Below are 18,586 nucleotides of genomic sequence, written 5' to 3'. Positions count from 1 at the left end.
GTACAACAGCTTCAGGAGAAAAAAAAACACTTTATGGCAATTTCCGTTTGAGAAGAAGACTCATAATCAGCTTTACATACGGCTGTAGGTCTATTAAAGTGAAACCAGCCTTACTAATTACTGTACAGCTCTCCTGCACAAGGTACTCGTATGTCTTCTATTCATTTATTCATAACGGCAGCGCAGTGTGAGCAGAGCCTATTTAAAGCTCAGCTGGGCCTGTGTTAACTTGCTGAAAGGTCAGCGCACAACCAATAACGAAAAAGTTGCATCAATAAACAGGAATTAATGGCAACTTGAGCTCGATACCAGGACCTCTAATTAAGTCCAGATGGAGTGAGCACGACAGAAAGCCTGGAGAGCAACTTTCTGATCCTGCTGCTGGGGACGTTTTGATTTTTCCAAACATTTGCTGGTTTCAGCTTCGGCAAGTGTGAGGATTTGCTGCTCATCTGGTTTTAAATAATTGGACTGTTTCTCTGCAATTTCCTGTCACTACATTGACCAAACAATTAATCAATTGATCAATTTAAAAAACAGATCACCGGATAAATCAAATAAAAAATAATGATTTGTTGCTGCCCCAAAGTATATGAAAGTGTTGAAATCTGCTTTTCCTTAGCCAAATACAACATTCAAGATAATAATGTAGCACTGGCATTATGCTATCACTTGATGACAATACTTCCAAAGCTAATTATATTGGAGTCTTTTTTTAGACTATTCAGTCTATTAGTTCTACCTGTGATTGGGGCTCATGTGACGGCAAACAGAGGGTATAAAGCTAGTGTGCAGAAAAATGATAATTGAGACTCATACTGCTCAAGTACCTTCACTAATTGGAAACGGCAGCGTGACAAGCGGTCTGACCACCGCTTCAGCTGTTTTTCTCTCTTTCCCGAGCAGCAGTCATGTTTAACACACCTGTGAATCCCTCCCACCACCCTGCCAGCCTCCCCCTCTCTGCCAGCCCTCCCCCACTGCACTAATAACACCATAATGATGCCACTGTTAGTACAGTGCCGAGGCAGTGTGCTTTATGGACTGACCCCAAAATCAATTCCGCAGCACACAAGGCCCTTTTAATGGCGCTAGGTCTGTCTGAAACTCCTCCTCTTCCCTGCACTCTTCCTACCCAGCTCCTCTCGTTCAGAACAGACCTTTGACAAAGCAGTGGGCTGAAGCAGGCCTGTGGCACACGTTAACCCGATAAAGGAAAGTAATAGAGCCCGTCTCAGCTCGCACACAACGGGCATGGAATATTGTTATCATTGTTCCACTGCTGCCCATTAATTAGACCCAAAAACTCAACTCAGTTAAACTCACAAGGTATTATGCGGAGTAGCTTCTTGCCCTCCACGGGAGATAAATTTGATGCTGCAACTGTGTACAACTGTAAAAAAAAAAAAAAGCTGCTTTAGTTTCATTCTCATTAGTGTCTCTGGTGCACATCATTTGGAAATCGGGAAGGTTTTGTGGCAGGGATGGAACAGAGGCATACTTGGGGGTTTGGGAGCACATTCCTGGACGGAGAGAGTGGCTGAGTCGCTCGCGGCGGTTAATTAGGGGAGTCTATGGGAAACCCCTGAATCTGAAACCCTCCTCCAAAAAAACTCACACCACTTCAAGTAATGGCTGCTGTGTTGAATGGGACTCATTGTGCCGCGGCCAGAACAGAAGATTCCATCACTTACGTCCAATGGTCGGAGCTGTCATGCCTGCTCCGAGAGAGGGCCAGCACCAGAGAGCAGGCGCAGTAATAATACCGGAAGACAGAAGCATTTAAAAGGAGAAATCCACTAATTTTAAAGGGACAAAGTGAGTTTACTAGTTCCAAGGACTAATTCTCAACTACAGTGGAAACTGGTTGACAATGTCCTCTTTGCCTGTGGACGAGAAAGGAACCTAGTGACATTGCCAAGGTTATCTCGGCTTGGGCTTGGTGACTACAATTTTTTACAAACTGTAAGGAATGGTAATGGAAAAAAATTCTGGATCTGGAGAGGCAGTTGGAAGTGTCATTGAGTCCATTTAAACCTGGCATTAAAATGCATTTCGTTTCCAGATTATATCTACAGTCTTTATGATTTTAATCTGATTACAACTACACATGGTATCAATACAAGTCTCATGTGTCCACACTGATGGATCTGTCAAGTTCACATTACTTCCTCCTCTCGTTTGCACAGGTCCAAAAAAACAATCAACAGCAAATGCTATTGTGTTTTCTTGCTTTTCAGTTGATCTTGTCTTCACTGCTTCCACATGCATCTTTAATAACGTAAGGACAGAGGAGATGACTGTTTTGTTTACAAGCTGCTAGCTGCCACCTCACCAGGATGCAACAGTCATGCACTATTTTTATTTTCCGTGGTACTTGTGTTGACAATGTCAATCACATTTACTTCCCAAATCCCCATCCATTCCTAACGCATCTTGGATGCATTCACACCGGTACTTTCACATGGTCACCCCCGACACATTTGGATGTCAGGTGTAATTGGGGTAAGTCGCCTGTGCATGTTGGAATCATATTTTCTTGGCTGAACACGATGAGCGGGTTTATTTTCAGTGTTTGTTTCTTATTGGAGCTACAGCTGCATCTGGAATTTAAAAAGAGGAATAATGAGAGCAATTAATCGGTGCACTGCGGAGATTAGCACATGGTAGACAGTTATTTCCTTTCATGTGGAAAATTAAGGTTTAAAATTAAAGCTTTTCAGAGGAAGAGAGCAGTCCCCCTGACCGCTGATCTGACGGCCGCTCGCTGTGAGTAACTTTCAGAGGCTTGGTGATAGAGCTACTTCTTTGAATTGGCTCTTTTTAAAATAGGAATGCAAAAACATGGATCCAACAATACTCACAAGCTTTGGGAAACATGGCCTTGTGGTGGAGGACATCTGCTTAGAGGCAAAAACTTAGCCAGACACTTATTTCAAACAATAAACACATTTACACGGATGTATACTGTATATACAGCCACCTCGACAGAGACATAGTATGTGTGTATGTGTGTGTGTACAGTAATTGGTGACCTGATAAATATTTGTGTAGAAGCTCCTCAGCATGAGAAAAACAGAGAGGCATGCTTTCAACACTAATGCCTTCAGGCGGCAGAACAAAAATAATTCAGGGATGGAGCAGACCTAAATGCTTGATGTAAAAATTCAGGGGGACTGGGGAGCGGATGGAGATACATCAACAGAAACATTAGAATTTGCTGAGGGTTTTAGCCTAAATCACATTCATTTGTGCTAAAAGCAAATTAAATTTAAACAGGATTTACAAAAAAAAAGTGTCTGTTATTGTTTTTGGCAGAATTTTGCTCCACAACAAGTAGTTTCATCTCCAGTCGGGGGGAACCAAGCTAAAGTTTAGTCAGACATTAATGGCCTCTTCTGGATGTAAGATTATTTGTGAAATCTATATTTTGCTCGATGATGAATTCAAACACCGAACTGATTCACTTTAGAGTAATTGGAAACAACTCGAGCAGCCGTGCTCGGAGGAATCCCACTAAATAGAAAGTTAAGTACTGCAGTGTGAGCCATCTGTTACTGGGAGAAGCAGTGTGGAGATGCACCATGGACAATCAGGCAAACTGTATCAGCAACAAAGATTTTAGATTTTGACTCTTGATTAAGCTAGTATTTGCTATAAGTGCATGTTTACCAAAATTTCCAGAAGACCACAAATGTTTTTGTCCAACTTACAGTCCAAAAACCAAAAGATCTTCATTTATCCATCATGATATGAGGCTACATCCACACTCCTCTGGAGTTTTCGAGCGCCTTAAACGGAGGAGTTGCTGCTCGCCTCGTTTAAGTTTGAAAACGATGGGGCTGTGTTGTAGTATGGACGGACAGAAATTGAGATGTTGGAAAAATTATACCCGCATTTGCTAAAAGCGGTGAACACCATTGCTGTTTCTTGTTCTTTTTTTGTAATAACCAAGCAACCACCTGCAGAGGAGACAATCCGCTTCCTGATTACAACAGTATTCACATGCTCAGTGTACGTGAATGGTCACGCGATATATTTTTGAGTATGAGTGTTAGTATGGACATGGGATTAATACTGAATCGAAGCTAAAATGCTTGTGTAGGCGAGATCGTTAATTTGTGATGACCCAACGGCTGCAGTGTGCGTGGCTAATATAGAAGACGACATCCTGACTTGATACACTATGGATGGATGTACTGTAGCAGAAACTCATCGTATTTGATAATAGATTAATGCAAAAAGAGGGCTTATACCATAGTGTGACCTTCCTCTGACCGTCCTCTATCATCACCTTTCTTTGCCATTTATGTATTGTGTGGATGTTCAAAAGTGTACAGTGTTGTCCTGATGTTCTGTCTTTGGCCCATCAATCTTGTGAGAGGCCTGCATGAGCCAGATGAAGTGTTCTGCTTATCCTCCGCTCTGCTGGAATGTCACGCTTTACGTCCACTGGATACAGAGAGAGGCAGGCGGTGGGTTTGGCGGCTGTACTTCCTCAAAACTAATTTTCCTTGGTGTCGAGTCCATTCTCTTCTGCCAAGGCAACAATATGTACCAGCAGTAATAAAAAGTCTCCACTGCTAAAGCAATGAGGCATTAAAATGGGATGAGCCCAGACTGTTGAGAACGCGACCAGCCTTCGTCTTCCTACCCGTCTGTCTCTTCTCTCTCTCTCTCTCTCTGTGTTGTACTCATTTGAAGTTTGGACTCAACGGGGAGTTGGATGATTTAAGGTGAAAACTGAGGATTAGACGTATAGAGTGGAGTCATGGGGGAGTTCGGTTCTTAGAGCCAAATTGTTTTGTGCACCTCCCATTGTGAACAGGCACCACAACACCCAAGCAGTGGCCTTGAAACACCCCACCTGAGAGAACTGCGCTAAACACTATCAGAGCTCATTTCTTGTCACAGGGGCACATGTATAGTGAATCTTTTTTTCCTTTATTAGACATAGAGTTTATTCTCTGTATAGGCTATGGGAGTCTGCTGCATGTGTCAGGATCTCACCCAGACAACTATACTATCACCGGATCTCAACATGGCTCTATCCCAGCTCACCATTACCCCATTTGGACCAAAGTGAACCTGGTTCTACTGCTGGTTCGGAGTTTGCTTTTCCACAGGCTAGAGCTGATATGGAGCCACATCCTTACGTCTCTGATTTCCCAGCAACACTTGCACCGACTTCAAGCACAACATCATCTTAATTCTGGACTTAGTTCTCAGTCCTCTCTGCAGACGATACCTTTCACGAGTTCACATTTCTTTTTAAATGGTGGAGTTTGGTTGGTCTTGTTGGTCATCCTGTGCCCAGCCCCTGACGTATGCAGTTATTTCCTCTAGACCAGCAAAGAGCTGGTGCCACTCTGGAACCAGTTTTTCTGGCCAAGATCTGGCCAGTTCTTTGGCTGTCGAAACACAATGAAATGATTTGAGACTAGCCACTGGCTCAGAACCGGCCGTTGAAACTGCCTTGGTGGAAAGGGGGTATGTGTCGAGGAAATCCTGCAAGTTTCCCCATCCTGGACCCACAGAGTGATCCTCTCCAGATGCACATGATGTAGATCCAGTAGGTCCATAAAACACAACTAGGAAGAAATACTTCACTCAGACCACAGCATGAATTCCCTACTCTGACATATGGTGGTGATAAATACAGGACACCCTCTGAAGATTTGCAGAGTCCTTTTTCTGTCACTTGCTACAGTCCATTTCCTCTTGTGGTGAAAAAAACTATAGAACACTTGCTGCATGCAAAGTTATGATGATGGGCCACGTGAAGAAAATGGGGGAAAAAAAGTATCACAAGAGAAGCGATAGCGGTGAGGAATATCCTCGTCGATCAATTCCTCTATCTGCTCCCCAGCCAATAGCAGCCGGTCTCATAATATGTTCTTAACCCGAGTCATGACCTACACACAGGAAATCCATATTAAATGTCGTCTTCATCGGAAACCTTCTGGGAAACAAAGACTGTCACGAGCCAGTGGGAAGGAAGCAGTTAAACGAGCACTTTGGCACTTTGGAATCTAATTAGCTTATGGAGACATATCAGTCACACTGATAGGAATAATATCATCTCCGAGACAGAGTGTCATACCCGAAAGTAATTCACCGCTTAGTGTCACGGTTAAAGTACTTTCTCAGTTCTCCTTGAATTGGCTTTCACTGATTTGCTCTGTGAAGTTTCTCTCAGATAGAAGTTAGCCTCTGAGATTTAATTGCAGAGGAATGTATGTTGGAGATGTACCCTGTCTGCATCCTTCTTGCAACTCCCTTTTACTGGTTCTGCTACGCTGCCCGTCTGCTTTTTCGTAGACTCATTCTCACCTCAGGTTCTGTATGGTGAGGGTGCTGCGTGCGGCCATCTGCCACCCAATACACAAACAAAGGAATGCTACGACCAGCTGGTGTCCAGGGCAGCACTTCTGACTCTTTATAAAAGCTGTAACAATAAAAAAAAAAAATCATCGCCACAATGCCCTCCTGGTGAACCACCAACTTGGAAACATTTCAGAGCTTTTGAAACCATACAGTCCAGCTTCCCCTGCCCCTGTACGGGCATGAAAGGGAATATGTGCCATCCAGCTGTCCTCCCCGCAGCCAAGTTCAGGAGTGGAAACTGTTTCCCGAGTCAAAGTCCACAGGGCCTCTGCTCCCACTGACAGCCTGTGCAGCTCTGTCACGTCATTACCGGGGCTTGCATCCCATTAAAAAGCAAAACAAATAACCACAGAGTCATTATTTATTTAAGGTCATTACAAACCACTGTAAAGGATGCCAATATGCCAGTAAGTACTTCTAAGCCCTCGGCTGCTAAGTGCAGATATAATTGAGGGGGAAAAAAAACAAAAAAAAACCCCCAAAAAACACTAAAGACAAATAAAGTAAACACTTAATGAAAAAGAGGATTAACTATGAGGTACATAAATTGCAAACACTGCAACAAGGATGGATTGCATGGATATGACATTGGTTGGTTTTAAACTTTAAAGCTTTTTCTTTCTGTTCGTGCCAGTTTTGTTTCTCATTGGCATATGTTATCTTTTTTTCTCAACTATCCTTGACATATTAATGTAATTGTACGCTCAATGTAATGATTGCATTATCTGAGCTAATCTATGTTGAATTTCAGCTGTGTTCAAAGAAATTAACGAGATGAAGATGTAATAAATTCCTCACTTAAAACCGAGCGATGTGAGCCATTAGTTTACCATCAGTTAAGAGGAAAATTAGGTCTTTAACTCCAACTATCCGATCTAAGGAAGAAAGAAATCCTCCCACCCGCCACCTTCGGTAATTTTGCCCCCAGAAGAGTCCCGGCTGGGCCATGATTAGTTTTTCTACAGGAGGAAGTAGGTGAGCAAGAGGAAGAGAGAGGGAGAGATGTAAGAAGAGTACGGGGCTGCCTCTCTCTCAAGCTATTGTTTGGACACAGTTCCTCTCATGCTGCATTGACCACAGACAGGGCGTGGCTGAGGGAGGCCGGGCAGGGAATATTAGGAGGAGGGGGGGGGGGGGGGGGGGGGTGAGGTATTTGGACAGTGGTGGATACAGCGGGAAGTTTAGAGCGCATTGCATACTTTCTCTGCATGTGAACGGCGAACAGGAACGCGGGTGGTCCCTGGAGACTGAGAGAGAGAGAGAGGGGGAGAGGGAGAGCTGAAGTGGGTGGGATTTCGCCCCTGTAGTTTGGCGCCCTGTTCCCAGCCCTGCTCGTGTGCACGGTGAAGTAATGAGAGACTCAGGGCCTCTGACAAACTGAGGCCAGATGGGGAGATGATTCTGCCCTACAATTACTCTGCAGCGGCAGAGAGCATTAGAGAGACAGTGCAGCTTCTCCTCTTCGGGAGATAAGATAATCACTGAGAATATTTAATCAACACCATTTTGCAGCGAGCTGTACAGTTTGGAGAATGTCCTTAAAGGGCTCAGCTGCGTTATCTTCCTCTCGCCCTGAATACGAGTCTCCTAGCTTGTATAGTGTTTCAACCGCCGCTATAATATAATTTTTTAGCTGGAGGAGCCGCTATTCTGGAGGTTTATTCATTAAATCGATTTTTGTTTTTATTTTAATTCCCATTTGAAAGTTACTTTAAATTATATTTTCAGTGTTCTTTGTCATACATTTTCATAAAAAAGAAAAAATCAACAAATAATGGTCCATGAGTATAGCAAACATAAAAGAAAACTCCAAGGCTTTGAGTTCTTAGTATAATGAAAAGCCTTTCATTTTTCATGGGTTACACCGACCCTCGATACCACGGAAACACTGTAGACACTACACTGCGATAGATAATTTCACAGGGGCCATTTAAATGTGTTCCTCAGTAACTATATATATTTTTTCCATGGTTTGGTGGATGTTTGTTGACCAACAACGAGCCTCTGCCACTGTCCATACTGTACGTAGAAGAAGAGGGTTTGCAGACATGAATCAGTAAAATTGTAATAATAATTGTAATTGTAAAAATCAAATGCAAACAGCTTTTGTCTGGCCATTGGGAAACAAACACTCAGCCATATCTGCCAAATTCATCCAAAACTGGCCCCCAAATCTGAAATTGAATGGATTCAAACGGCCACGTTTGTCACGTTTCTGCAAAACGAAACCTTAAGCGTCCATTCACTTTCTGAGGCAAGTAAAACTGAATTTTAAGCTCGGCAGAACTCTGAATTTTTCTCACCAGAATTCTTCTTTAGAGTTCTTTAGTTCACTTATCTCACGAGGTCTAATGTATTTGGTTTTCTGTCAATGAACCGCGTATTCTCAAACATAGTTGCTCATCTTCCCATCAACTGATTCTTCCTCATCCAAGCCTTGAATGTGCACCAACTGCATGTCACAGAGCATTTTGTCTATACAGAATGTGTGTACACCTATAACTCCTCCTGAAACCATCAGCCCCCCGACGTTGCCTTGACTATGGCTGAACATGATGCTCATTGACAGTTGAAACATAATAGAATTCATACATAAATCTCTGCTTTGTGTCGAGTACATTGGTCTCCCCGTTGGAAGCCGACAGGAGTCATCCATACTCCCCGTGCTGTATGAGTCACTAACAGCTGCCGTATGGTTGTTTTTTAGAAAGGTTTATGGATTAGTATTGGCAGAATCCGCTGTCTGTGATGAGCACTTTCTCTCCAGCCGACTGCAGGTCACTAATCTACCAAGAGTATAAATAATGTAATATCCCATGAGGTTTGCTGGCATTGATTTTTAAGAGGACAAATATTTTTCCTAAAGCCATGTTCCCTCAGTCAAATTGAATGCAAGCGAGATATGTTTTTTTTTTCTTCGGAATTCGGATTGGCATTAGCAGCGATGTGGTTCATTGGTGATGAAACATCAGCAAGGCCCGATATCAATGTGATTGATTTTAGAGAGAGGGTCAATGACAAATGGGTGTCATCACCCCGGCAATGACTACATTACTGTCAATGGCCTGAATAAAAGGAGGCAGGTTGTAACAGTAAGCCAAGATCTTATCATTGACTACTGTGTTATGAAAAAGACGAGATACACAAATCAATCTTTGGTAAATAAAGATACGCTTGGAAATATTACACAAAATGCATGAAAGCAAACTAATAGTGAAGTAAATCCTGATCCAGTGTCCAGAGTCCAAGAGTTCTGGGTGATTTAATCTCTTGTTCCTCGTGATTGGTTCGGTAAGAAGAACAGACTCCGAGGCCAACAGCAGCTTCTGGTGCCATGTTTAAAGTCTTATGAGACATCTTTCAGAGATGTAATTGAATCTCCACAGGGAGGTGAAACAGCAAAGAAATCTGTGACATTTTGGCACGATATAATATACAGTGTTTACAGGAAGTCATGTTCTGCATATCTAAAAAAACAAAGAAAACAAAAAAAAACCTTGTCTGTGTGGTTGTTTTTCTCCTGCACAGGGCAGAGCCAACAAACTGGCTAACAAACTGGCCTGCAGAGGGATACACACCTAAAGAACATTTAATCTCCCTAACCCCACTGGACACTGGCTCATCACACACTAAACTGCCTAACCCGAGGAATCTCCCAAACAAATCATCTTAAAACTTAAAATCTTGAGAAAACATCCACAAAGCGAAGCAGTTCTCCGGCTCATCCGCGTTAACTTTGTCGTTTTGGAGCGGAGGAGGCTGTCGGGGGACGGTGTGGGGCTGTGTTACGCTTTATCCGTCACCTGACTGCTGGCCTGGCCTCTGCGAACAGGAAGTATGACATCACTGCCCTGACATTCAGGAATGTGGGAATGTCAGCCTGCCTGTTTAACACTGCAGGAGTGAAACAGAGACAGGAGGCCAGCAGGGTGGACAAAACAGATATGTCACCGCAGCCGGGCTATTCCATCTCTGAAGAGTAACATTCAGAGGGACTTTAACCCCGGGTGGAAGAAAAAAACCCAGGTTATCCATCAAATGACTTAAACCTGGTTCAACCGTTGAATGATCAACACAGAAGCAGCAAAAGCTGCGATATCCTGACTTTTATTGCCTTGTTTGCTTCAAGCTCCAAAATTACTAAATTTCCCATGATGCAACTTCACTGTTTTTTTATTTACGAAACCCTCCATGCCTAATAAACTCCCACATCTTTTCAGCTCCACACCACCAAGGAGATTATCAAGCAGGCTTTCAAAACGTACAACGTCCGAGCCCACGCAGAGATGGCCGCGATGACATCGCTGTGACATCTTGTGCATCTTGTGATTGCACGGCATAAAATCCTGATGATGCACTCATAACATTGAAAAAGAATGTGAGATGAACATGGAGTTCATGATGCACACGTAATGCATATTAAAACAGCATAGTACATATACCATAGCCCTACAGCCACATTTCACACGGATCAGCCCGCAGGCAGCGGATAAGAACAATCACCTGCTGCTAAACTCTGCATGCCCAACACAGGGAGCCACTGGGAGCCACTTAATGGACACTGGCATTGAGCTGCTTGGTACGTTATGATCCCAATAACCCCACGGGCTTCTGAACGTATCCAAGTAAAATGCAGACCACAGACGCCCCCGAGGCAAAAGACCTGCAACACGAGGTCTTTTCTCTTCTGTAGCCTGTCAGCTGTATAAATGTCCCTTACCGGAATGTGTCGTAAGAAGGTTCATAGTCTAACACATGCTGACGCAAATACGAGATAAAGATAAAAGCTGTCAGCAAGCATCATTAGCTATGCAACGACTAAGTATTCAAAGGTAATTTTTTTCCTGTTCTCTTAAGTTAATACTGATATCAACAAGTGAGATGTTAGATAGCGTGGCATGAGGCCAGAACAACATTTTTTCGAGCCAGTAAGTCCCTTGAAAACTTGCCCAACTCCCCAAACATGTAAAGGTTTAAAGCATCACATCTTCTTCCCAACTAAATAACGGTACCATGGTGTCGCCAGCCCCTATCAGAGATGTTGGCACACGGGTCCTTGGCCTGAAGCACTGTTTGAGACTTCTTGCCAGATTCGGGAAGAGAGCTGAGACGGAGCCAGAGCTGGACGGATTGCAGCCCCAGAGGAGCCCAGCTGCTGCCTGGGAAACGAAAACCCGGACCGGCTCTGGCCCACGCTCTCTAACCCCAACCCCTCCCATCTAATAACAAAACTCAGTTTGCACTTTTTCCTTTCAAACCACTGCCTTTTCCACTGTCATGTTCTGGTGCAGAGTGTAGGGAAAAAATAAGTCAGTGGAGGAAGAGAGGAATGATTAGTAGTCACCCTGCTGCACATTCCCCTAATATTTCCCACTGTTGATTTCAAAACAGTCACACATGTTAATGTTCTAACTCTCACACACACACACACATTCACATGCACATGCTGTGCTACTCACCCCGGTAATGGAGGCTGCCATCGTGGTGGTTGTGCTGGTGGTGGTTCTCAAAAGCGGTGGGGCTGCTGGCACCCAGCTCTGCCAGTCTGCGGCTGGTGGCAGAGAGCTCGGAGCGGAGGTTGGTCACTTCCTGACTGGCGGACTGGATGGCCCCATCAATCCTCTGTGCCAGCTGTTTGTTGTCTTCCATCATTTTAAGGATTTTCCCCTGAGGACCAAATCCACACAGAGCAGCATGGTGTCAAGTGGAGCATCAGATGGGAGCCTTCTCTCCTCCTCTCGTCATCCCCCTCGTCTCCTTCTCGTCCACTTCTTCCTCCTCCACTTGTGCTTCTTCTCTCACAGTTTACTTTGCACATACACAAAAAATAAAAATAAAAGCCAAAAACGCCGGTCCCCCTCCTGTTCTCCGCTGAGCAGCACCAAGATGATGTCTACCTGTTACTGTCCAAAGAACATCTGTGTGGCCAAGCACTACACAGTCAATGAAAGCACGTGTGTGTGTGTGTGTGTGTGTGTGTGTGTGTAGGGCAAAGGAGAGAAGGAGTGAGCACAGGATAAAAAGAGGAAGAGCGGACGCAAAGAAAGCCGAGAGGGAAAGAGGAAAAAGGAGAGAGGCGAAAGAGAGACGCAGCCCAGCAGGCGGAGGGGAAAGTGAGCGCTCCCGCCGAGGAGAATGTGCTGTGAGCAGCTGCTCTCAGAGAGGACCCAGCGCACACTGCGATGACATGCAGCCTTTTAAATGGACTGTACCATGTGCCGGTGGACCGGGGGAGAGGTGGAGGGGGACGCTGTTGGTCTGAGCTGCTCTCCCGCAACTCTCTAACTACAGTTGTGTGTCCCACACCCCACCGAGTCTGGAATGAGTAAGCAATCAGGTCTGTAATGGAGGAGAAGTACACATTGTTTCTTTCTACTTCTTCCTCCCTGCATGTCCCTGCACTCAGAGCTCGGCAACAGTATCAAAGCCTTTGACAAGCACTTGTCAGACCCGCTACATCTTTTCACTCCCGCTCCCACTCTCCCTTCCTCCCTCCCTCTCACTCGCACACACCCGCTGTCTTTTTGTCTCTCCCACCCCCTCTTTTTTCATTCCATTATATATATTCATCTCTTTGTCCTGGGAAAGCTCACCCCCACATCGGTGGAAGGGGAAGGGGGCTGGCTCAAGGCGCCCAAGGGGAAAACATTTCAACTCTGAGAGCAAACTTTAGCGGAGGACAGAGGCACAGAGCTCTAATAGGCTAAACACAAAGAGGAGAGGCCTGGAGAATTACAATTGAGCTGTGGCGAGAACACGGAGCTTTGCTTCTCTGACCAAAAACACTTGGAAGATGTAAACAACTCTGCCATTAACTCGTATCTGTACAGTTCTAAAATTCCATTACACACACAAAAGGTCACGGGGGGGGGGGGTGCTATTGCTGCTATTGCTGAGCCATCACAACTTGGAATCTGCATTTGACATTTCATTTCCCAAGTAAGAAAACACATCCTGTCTCTGGCATGGAACTGCGGTGGATGAGTGATACATCACTCAGATTGTGTCATCTGCAGCCTGGGTGATAACAGCTCAACGCTCATCGGTATTCTCACAAGGGCAGGGAGAGAGACAAACAGAGATGCCACAGCGAGCTTGCAAGACTGACGACTGAAGGAAACACACGATTTGGTACAGTTATACCAGTAGCTTGCTCACTGAATCCTGTTTTGTAATTTAAAAACAGTACAGTCGCAGAGTCACAGATAATCAGTGATGATAGAAGACGATTGGTTTGGCCTCAACTGGCCGACTTCAAAACATCAGCCCTTCTACTTTGTACAGTCAGTGTTGGATGATATGACAATATATACAATATACAGGGCTACTTCATGTCATCATTCTCAACAGATGTCCCAGGATATTTACTACATCCCAATATCTATTGCTTTAATGCAACAAAATAATGGCCGTCAACAATAGTTACGTAATTTTGTTAAAATGAAAACTTAAAAAAAGAGAGCTTTTTTTATTACATGATTAAAAACAAGACCAACGTACTGTACATCGATGGCTCACCACTCTCCGTTGGGGTTGTGCGATCACATGCAGACAAGTGAATTAAAAAATAAAAACTGTATGTAAAAATGGACATAAAGTCACCAGGTCCAGAAGGTGAAGCCAATGCGAACTTGCCAAGAACCTGTATTCTCTCGATCTCGAAAGTCCACTTCTATAGAAGTCTATGAGAAAATGTATTGAGTAAGATAGACGACGAAGCACTGTATGCAATGGGCCCTGGATACCGTGTGATTGACAGCTATTACCGTCCAATAGGTGCAGGTTGCAGGTGTAGGTGGACGTGCAGTGGACAAGCTCTAAGTCAGGCCCACCCCCCACTCCTCTAAATATGGGTACTTCTGGCTTCAAAAAAACAGCAACATGGGACTGGCCCAAAATGGTAAACTCGACGCTACAAAAATAGATGTTCACAAACCAATGATCCAACATCTGTCTTCCTTACACATGTAAACACTGACAAGACTAAACCTTTCAATCTCAACTGTCAGACAGAAAAGTGGTACATAAGGATTCAAAATATATATATATATATAATATGGCAATTATAGATGTCTGTAGCAGTGTGCTCCAGATATAACGGAAGAAATGAAAATTAATAGTCAATCGATTGATTATTATTTCAACAGCAACTCCACAACAAATTTGATAAATTATTAATTATTTAAAGGGGCAGTAAGAGCCTATTGCTTCTCTCTTTGTAGTTGTTGTGATTTTACTGCTGGGGCAGGGACACCCGTGACCTCGGGTATGGGAGTCCGACGCACTAAGGTGTTGACGAGTGATGATACATGCAGTTTTGTGTGGATTTTTGCGACAGCTAACAAACGGTGAGAAAATATTTCCTGATCTTTACAAAACGTGTATTGCTGTAGAACCGCTTGCTGCCCCTTTAATTCACAACATCCTGCTGTCAACTTTTTCAAGGATTTTTTGCTTTTCATTCTCATCACTTTTTTATAATTGCAAATTTAATATCTTTGGACTTTGGACTGTCAATGTCTGGTACGATCGTCACATCTGGCCGCCCGCTGGTTGGGGAATTGTGACAGGGTCATTTCACAAAGGGCGAAAGCAGTTGAACTGAGTTTTGTGAGTGCATGACACGCAGTCTGGGCGCGAGGAGGGGGACTCAAACTGAAGCACAGGACGTTTGTGCAGGAACACAAAGAGCAGATTTGCACATGAGCGGGGAATATTTGAGAGAGGAGCCAGGGTTTGGAGGGAAAGCATTTTTAAACATGAAAAAATAATGCCCTCAAAGTGAAACATCACACTTCCAAATAGGACAGAGTACACACAGAACAAAACAAGGAATTGAGTGAATATCTAACATTGTTTCTTGGGGAATTGTAAAGGCAGGCGGAATCAGGAGCTTCTTTTAAATAAAAGCTCAAAACTTACTTTTATCATATATGATTTCCTGATTCAACCTAATTCTAGTTTTTATTCTTTTTTTGGTTGGTCATGCAAAGATTTCTGTCTAACATTTAGAGATTTTCTTCATTCATTTTTATATGATTTTAATTGTGTGTTTTTTATATACTTGTGCAGCATGTTGTAACTTTTTTTTGAGAAGTGCAATATGAATAAGATGTTTTCTCACATTTTACTGACATCTGTGATTGTTTAATTGCTCACAATAGCATTGCTGACATTCTGATGTTTTGTAGATACAATGTTTACCATGTCCTGCAAACTTATTTGCTAATGCAATGTGCAGTCAAGATGAATACATCAATTCATTTATCGTGGGTTAGGGTTAGGGTAAACCCAATTGGTTTTGAGAAAAAAGTGGTCAACTTGTATGTTAACATGGTTAAGAATCTGTGGTCACAGCCCCAGATTATCCTACTGTATCATCAGCCCATATATAGAATGCTGACAGTCCTTCTCCTGTTTGTTCTCCTGATTCCTCCATCTGTCCTCTCTGCTGTTCACAACTCGCCACTAATGGTCCACAAACAGGACAATTATCAGGCTACAGTTACTATAGAATATGTAAACCAGCACTGGCAGCTTTGATCACATCACGTTAGCCGATCATTATCATCGTCTAGACAGTCACATCACTGTCCCCGATTAGTGCACTGGCCCCGATTTGCGGCTGATTAGCAAAGCACAAATGTCGCCTGTCACACAGCGCAGGGGATGAAGATTGTCTCCACTTCTTACTTTTACACAGAGGGCTCCTGATATTCCACTGCAACTGTTTTTTTCTCTCTCTAAAAATGAAACAGCTAAGTTCTTCATATGAAACCACAACCACAAGCGTATGGAGGCTCTGTCTCCTATAGCTCAACTGTGGAATGCGAGGAAATGAATGATTTTGGGGTCATGGGTCAGGATGTGTCCCAGATACACATCAAGAACCAGACAAATACTTTGAGGATGTATAATTATGGCGTGCCCAACACACACAAAGTCCTCCTCTGTCTCCTCAACTGGAATGGACGCATGTATGGCCATGGCAGAGACCTTAAGACTGGGACTTCAGTCCAAGTAGACTAGCACAGGTTGACACTACAGGTTAAATAACCAGTTTCGCTCACCAGTGCCTGTATAGATTTGACTCACTTTTCCAAACCTGGAAGTGTTTGTGTTGTTAGTTTGCTCACGTGTGAGGCTATTAATGAGAAGTTTAATCAAGTGTGCCGAGGGTGTGCCGTTAAGAAGAGGTATTGATAAACAGTCACCATGACTGTCTGCCTGGGTTAATTGAATATCGACTAATCCTCCGCACACTGAAAGGATTTCCATTTTTTCCCCAATAATACAGTGATATAATGCTCTGCTCAACTATTTATACAGCTCTTATCAGGGGCCTTGGGAAAATATCCACACTAGACTAACTCATGTCCATCAATTACCATGGGAAAAAGCCAGATCCTGTCACAGTGTATGAGAATGGGATCGTTTTAATGGAATGAAATGGGGATGGTGTAACATTAGAAATTAGGAGAAGGTTTAAATCTCAAACTAGGAGGGGAAAAAATAGAAGTTGTGCTCTGGTGATTGTTATTAAAGCCTCATTTTATTGTCATCACTGGGTATATGCATACTTGACCGATGAAGAAATCAGGAACCATATTTCAGTGAGTCATTTTCAACTGGGTAATGATTTGAAATTTAGGAAGATCCATCAGGGCGCCAGCAAACACTTGACTCTCAGACCGCCATTTGGTGCCGGAATGCGTCGTTGAAATCAAGACATGCGGTACAACCAGGTGGGTGGCCTTGAAAGAAAATCCCACGAGCGAGCACATACAGTACTGCAGGCTCCAAAAGCATCTTGAGAGCTTTCATGTTGCGTCTGTCCCCTGCGACTGAAGCAGGGATAGATGAGTTAGAGGATAGGAACTATCAGCCATCTAGCCTACTGATACCACAGTCAGAAAATGGTGCCTATGCATTTAATGTTCACATGTCCACTCCTTTCTGATTCCACATAACCACAACCTTTTTAATTCAAATGACCATTAGCACAAGAATAGATTAACATTTCATACTTTGTAATGGTATGAATCCCTTAAATCTGTGTTTTTTGGGCCACTTTTGAGAAAAGATGTAAACACAACACTTACATACCAAATTATTACCATTTAAAATTAACATGTCGCTAACACGCTAGCTTGAAATTAAAAAGAAAACAAACATTTTCGCTTAGTTTGATTGGATTGTGTCATTATTTATTAGACTCTCTGCCAATATGAATTTATTCCCACTGAAAGTGAATTAGATCGATTGCATTGGTCTCACTAAAGTTGTTGCATCTTTCAAGACTGATCTGTTGAAATTATTTGGATGAAACCTTAAGTTGAAAACAGTTTGCTAAAGTTTGACTAAAATGTCAAGTGCTTTTGTCAACTTAAACTAGACCACAATGTTTTTCTTTGATGAGACTTAAGTGTCCGGTTTTAGTCGAATGAAATGTCGACACACGACTAAAATAATTGACTAAAAACATAACATGTTCATCTCTGGAGGGCTGCATTACAGCATGCTGCTAACATAGTGGCTGTTTATATATTTCAGGCAGACACTTTAGAAAGTGTGTCTCAGCCTCAACGCAATGCAGACCTGCTCTGAATCTAAACTCTCACAGACTGTAGTTCCGGATTTCTAAATCCATGCATGTCAAAATGTTTCGACTGAAAGAAAACAGCAGCTTTCAGGACAATTTATCCTGAAAACTAAAAAATTGAGTTTTGATTCTTTACTTGTACGAGGGTTGATTAGCAACTGCATTTGGATTTTACTTCTGTCCATTCAAGGTCAGTGCAGTGTGCGTGTGTGTCTGTATGTGTGCGCGTGCGTGCGTGTGTGTGTGTGTGCGAGCATGTAAGTGAAATAGAGGGAAAACAGAAGAATTGAAAAGAATTGAGAAGAAGAGTTTGAGCACCTTTTCGTGCTACTCACTCTTGATTTCTTTTGCCAGAATTTGTGAAAAACAAGAAACTTCAGACAAAAAATCTTTGTCATTTGAATCAAATAAAAGACTGGTTTTCTAAAGCAATGAGGCAACACTGACACACATATGTATGCAACGTATAAATGAGATAAGAAGCTTGATTCATCTATTTCTTAAAAGAAAGAGTGTGTGCTGTGTTATTATAAGCAGCATTTGCATTGTCTAAATAGAAAAAAGTCAGCATGCACTGCTTGACTGCCAGTGAATAGA

The 18,586-nt window shown here is 43.1% G+C and overlaps 1 protein-coding gene across 3 annotated transcripts in view; it reads right to left on the bottom strand.

The window, feature by feature from the left end:
• kaznb (kazrin, periplakin interacting protein b) overlaps window positions 1–18,586 on the bottom strand; it is a 90,708-nt gene that overhangs the window by 39,155 nt on the left and 32,967 nt on the right. For all 3 annotated transcript variants that reach the window (XM_035631243.2, XM_035631245.2, XM_035631244.2), the window contains exon 4: window positions 11,847–12,054. In XM_035631243.2, the coding sequence (XP_035487136.2) occupies window positions 11,847–12,054 (208 nt within the window). The remainder of the gene's footprint in view (window positions 1–11,846; window positions 12,055–18,586) is intronic.

The sequence above is a fragment of the Scophthalmus maximus genome, chromosome 6 (genome assembly GCF_022379125.1).
Source record: "Scophthalmus maximus strain ysfricsl-2021 chromosome 6, ASM2237912v1, whole genome shotgun sequence".
In the NCBI taxonomy this organism is placed as follows: domain Eukaryota; kingdom Metazoa; phylum Chordata; class Actinopteri; order Pleuronectiformes; family Scophthalmidae; genus Scophthalmus; species Scophthalmus maximus.
This window is presented reverse-complemented; position numbering and strand designations above follow the sequence as displayed.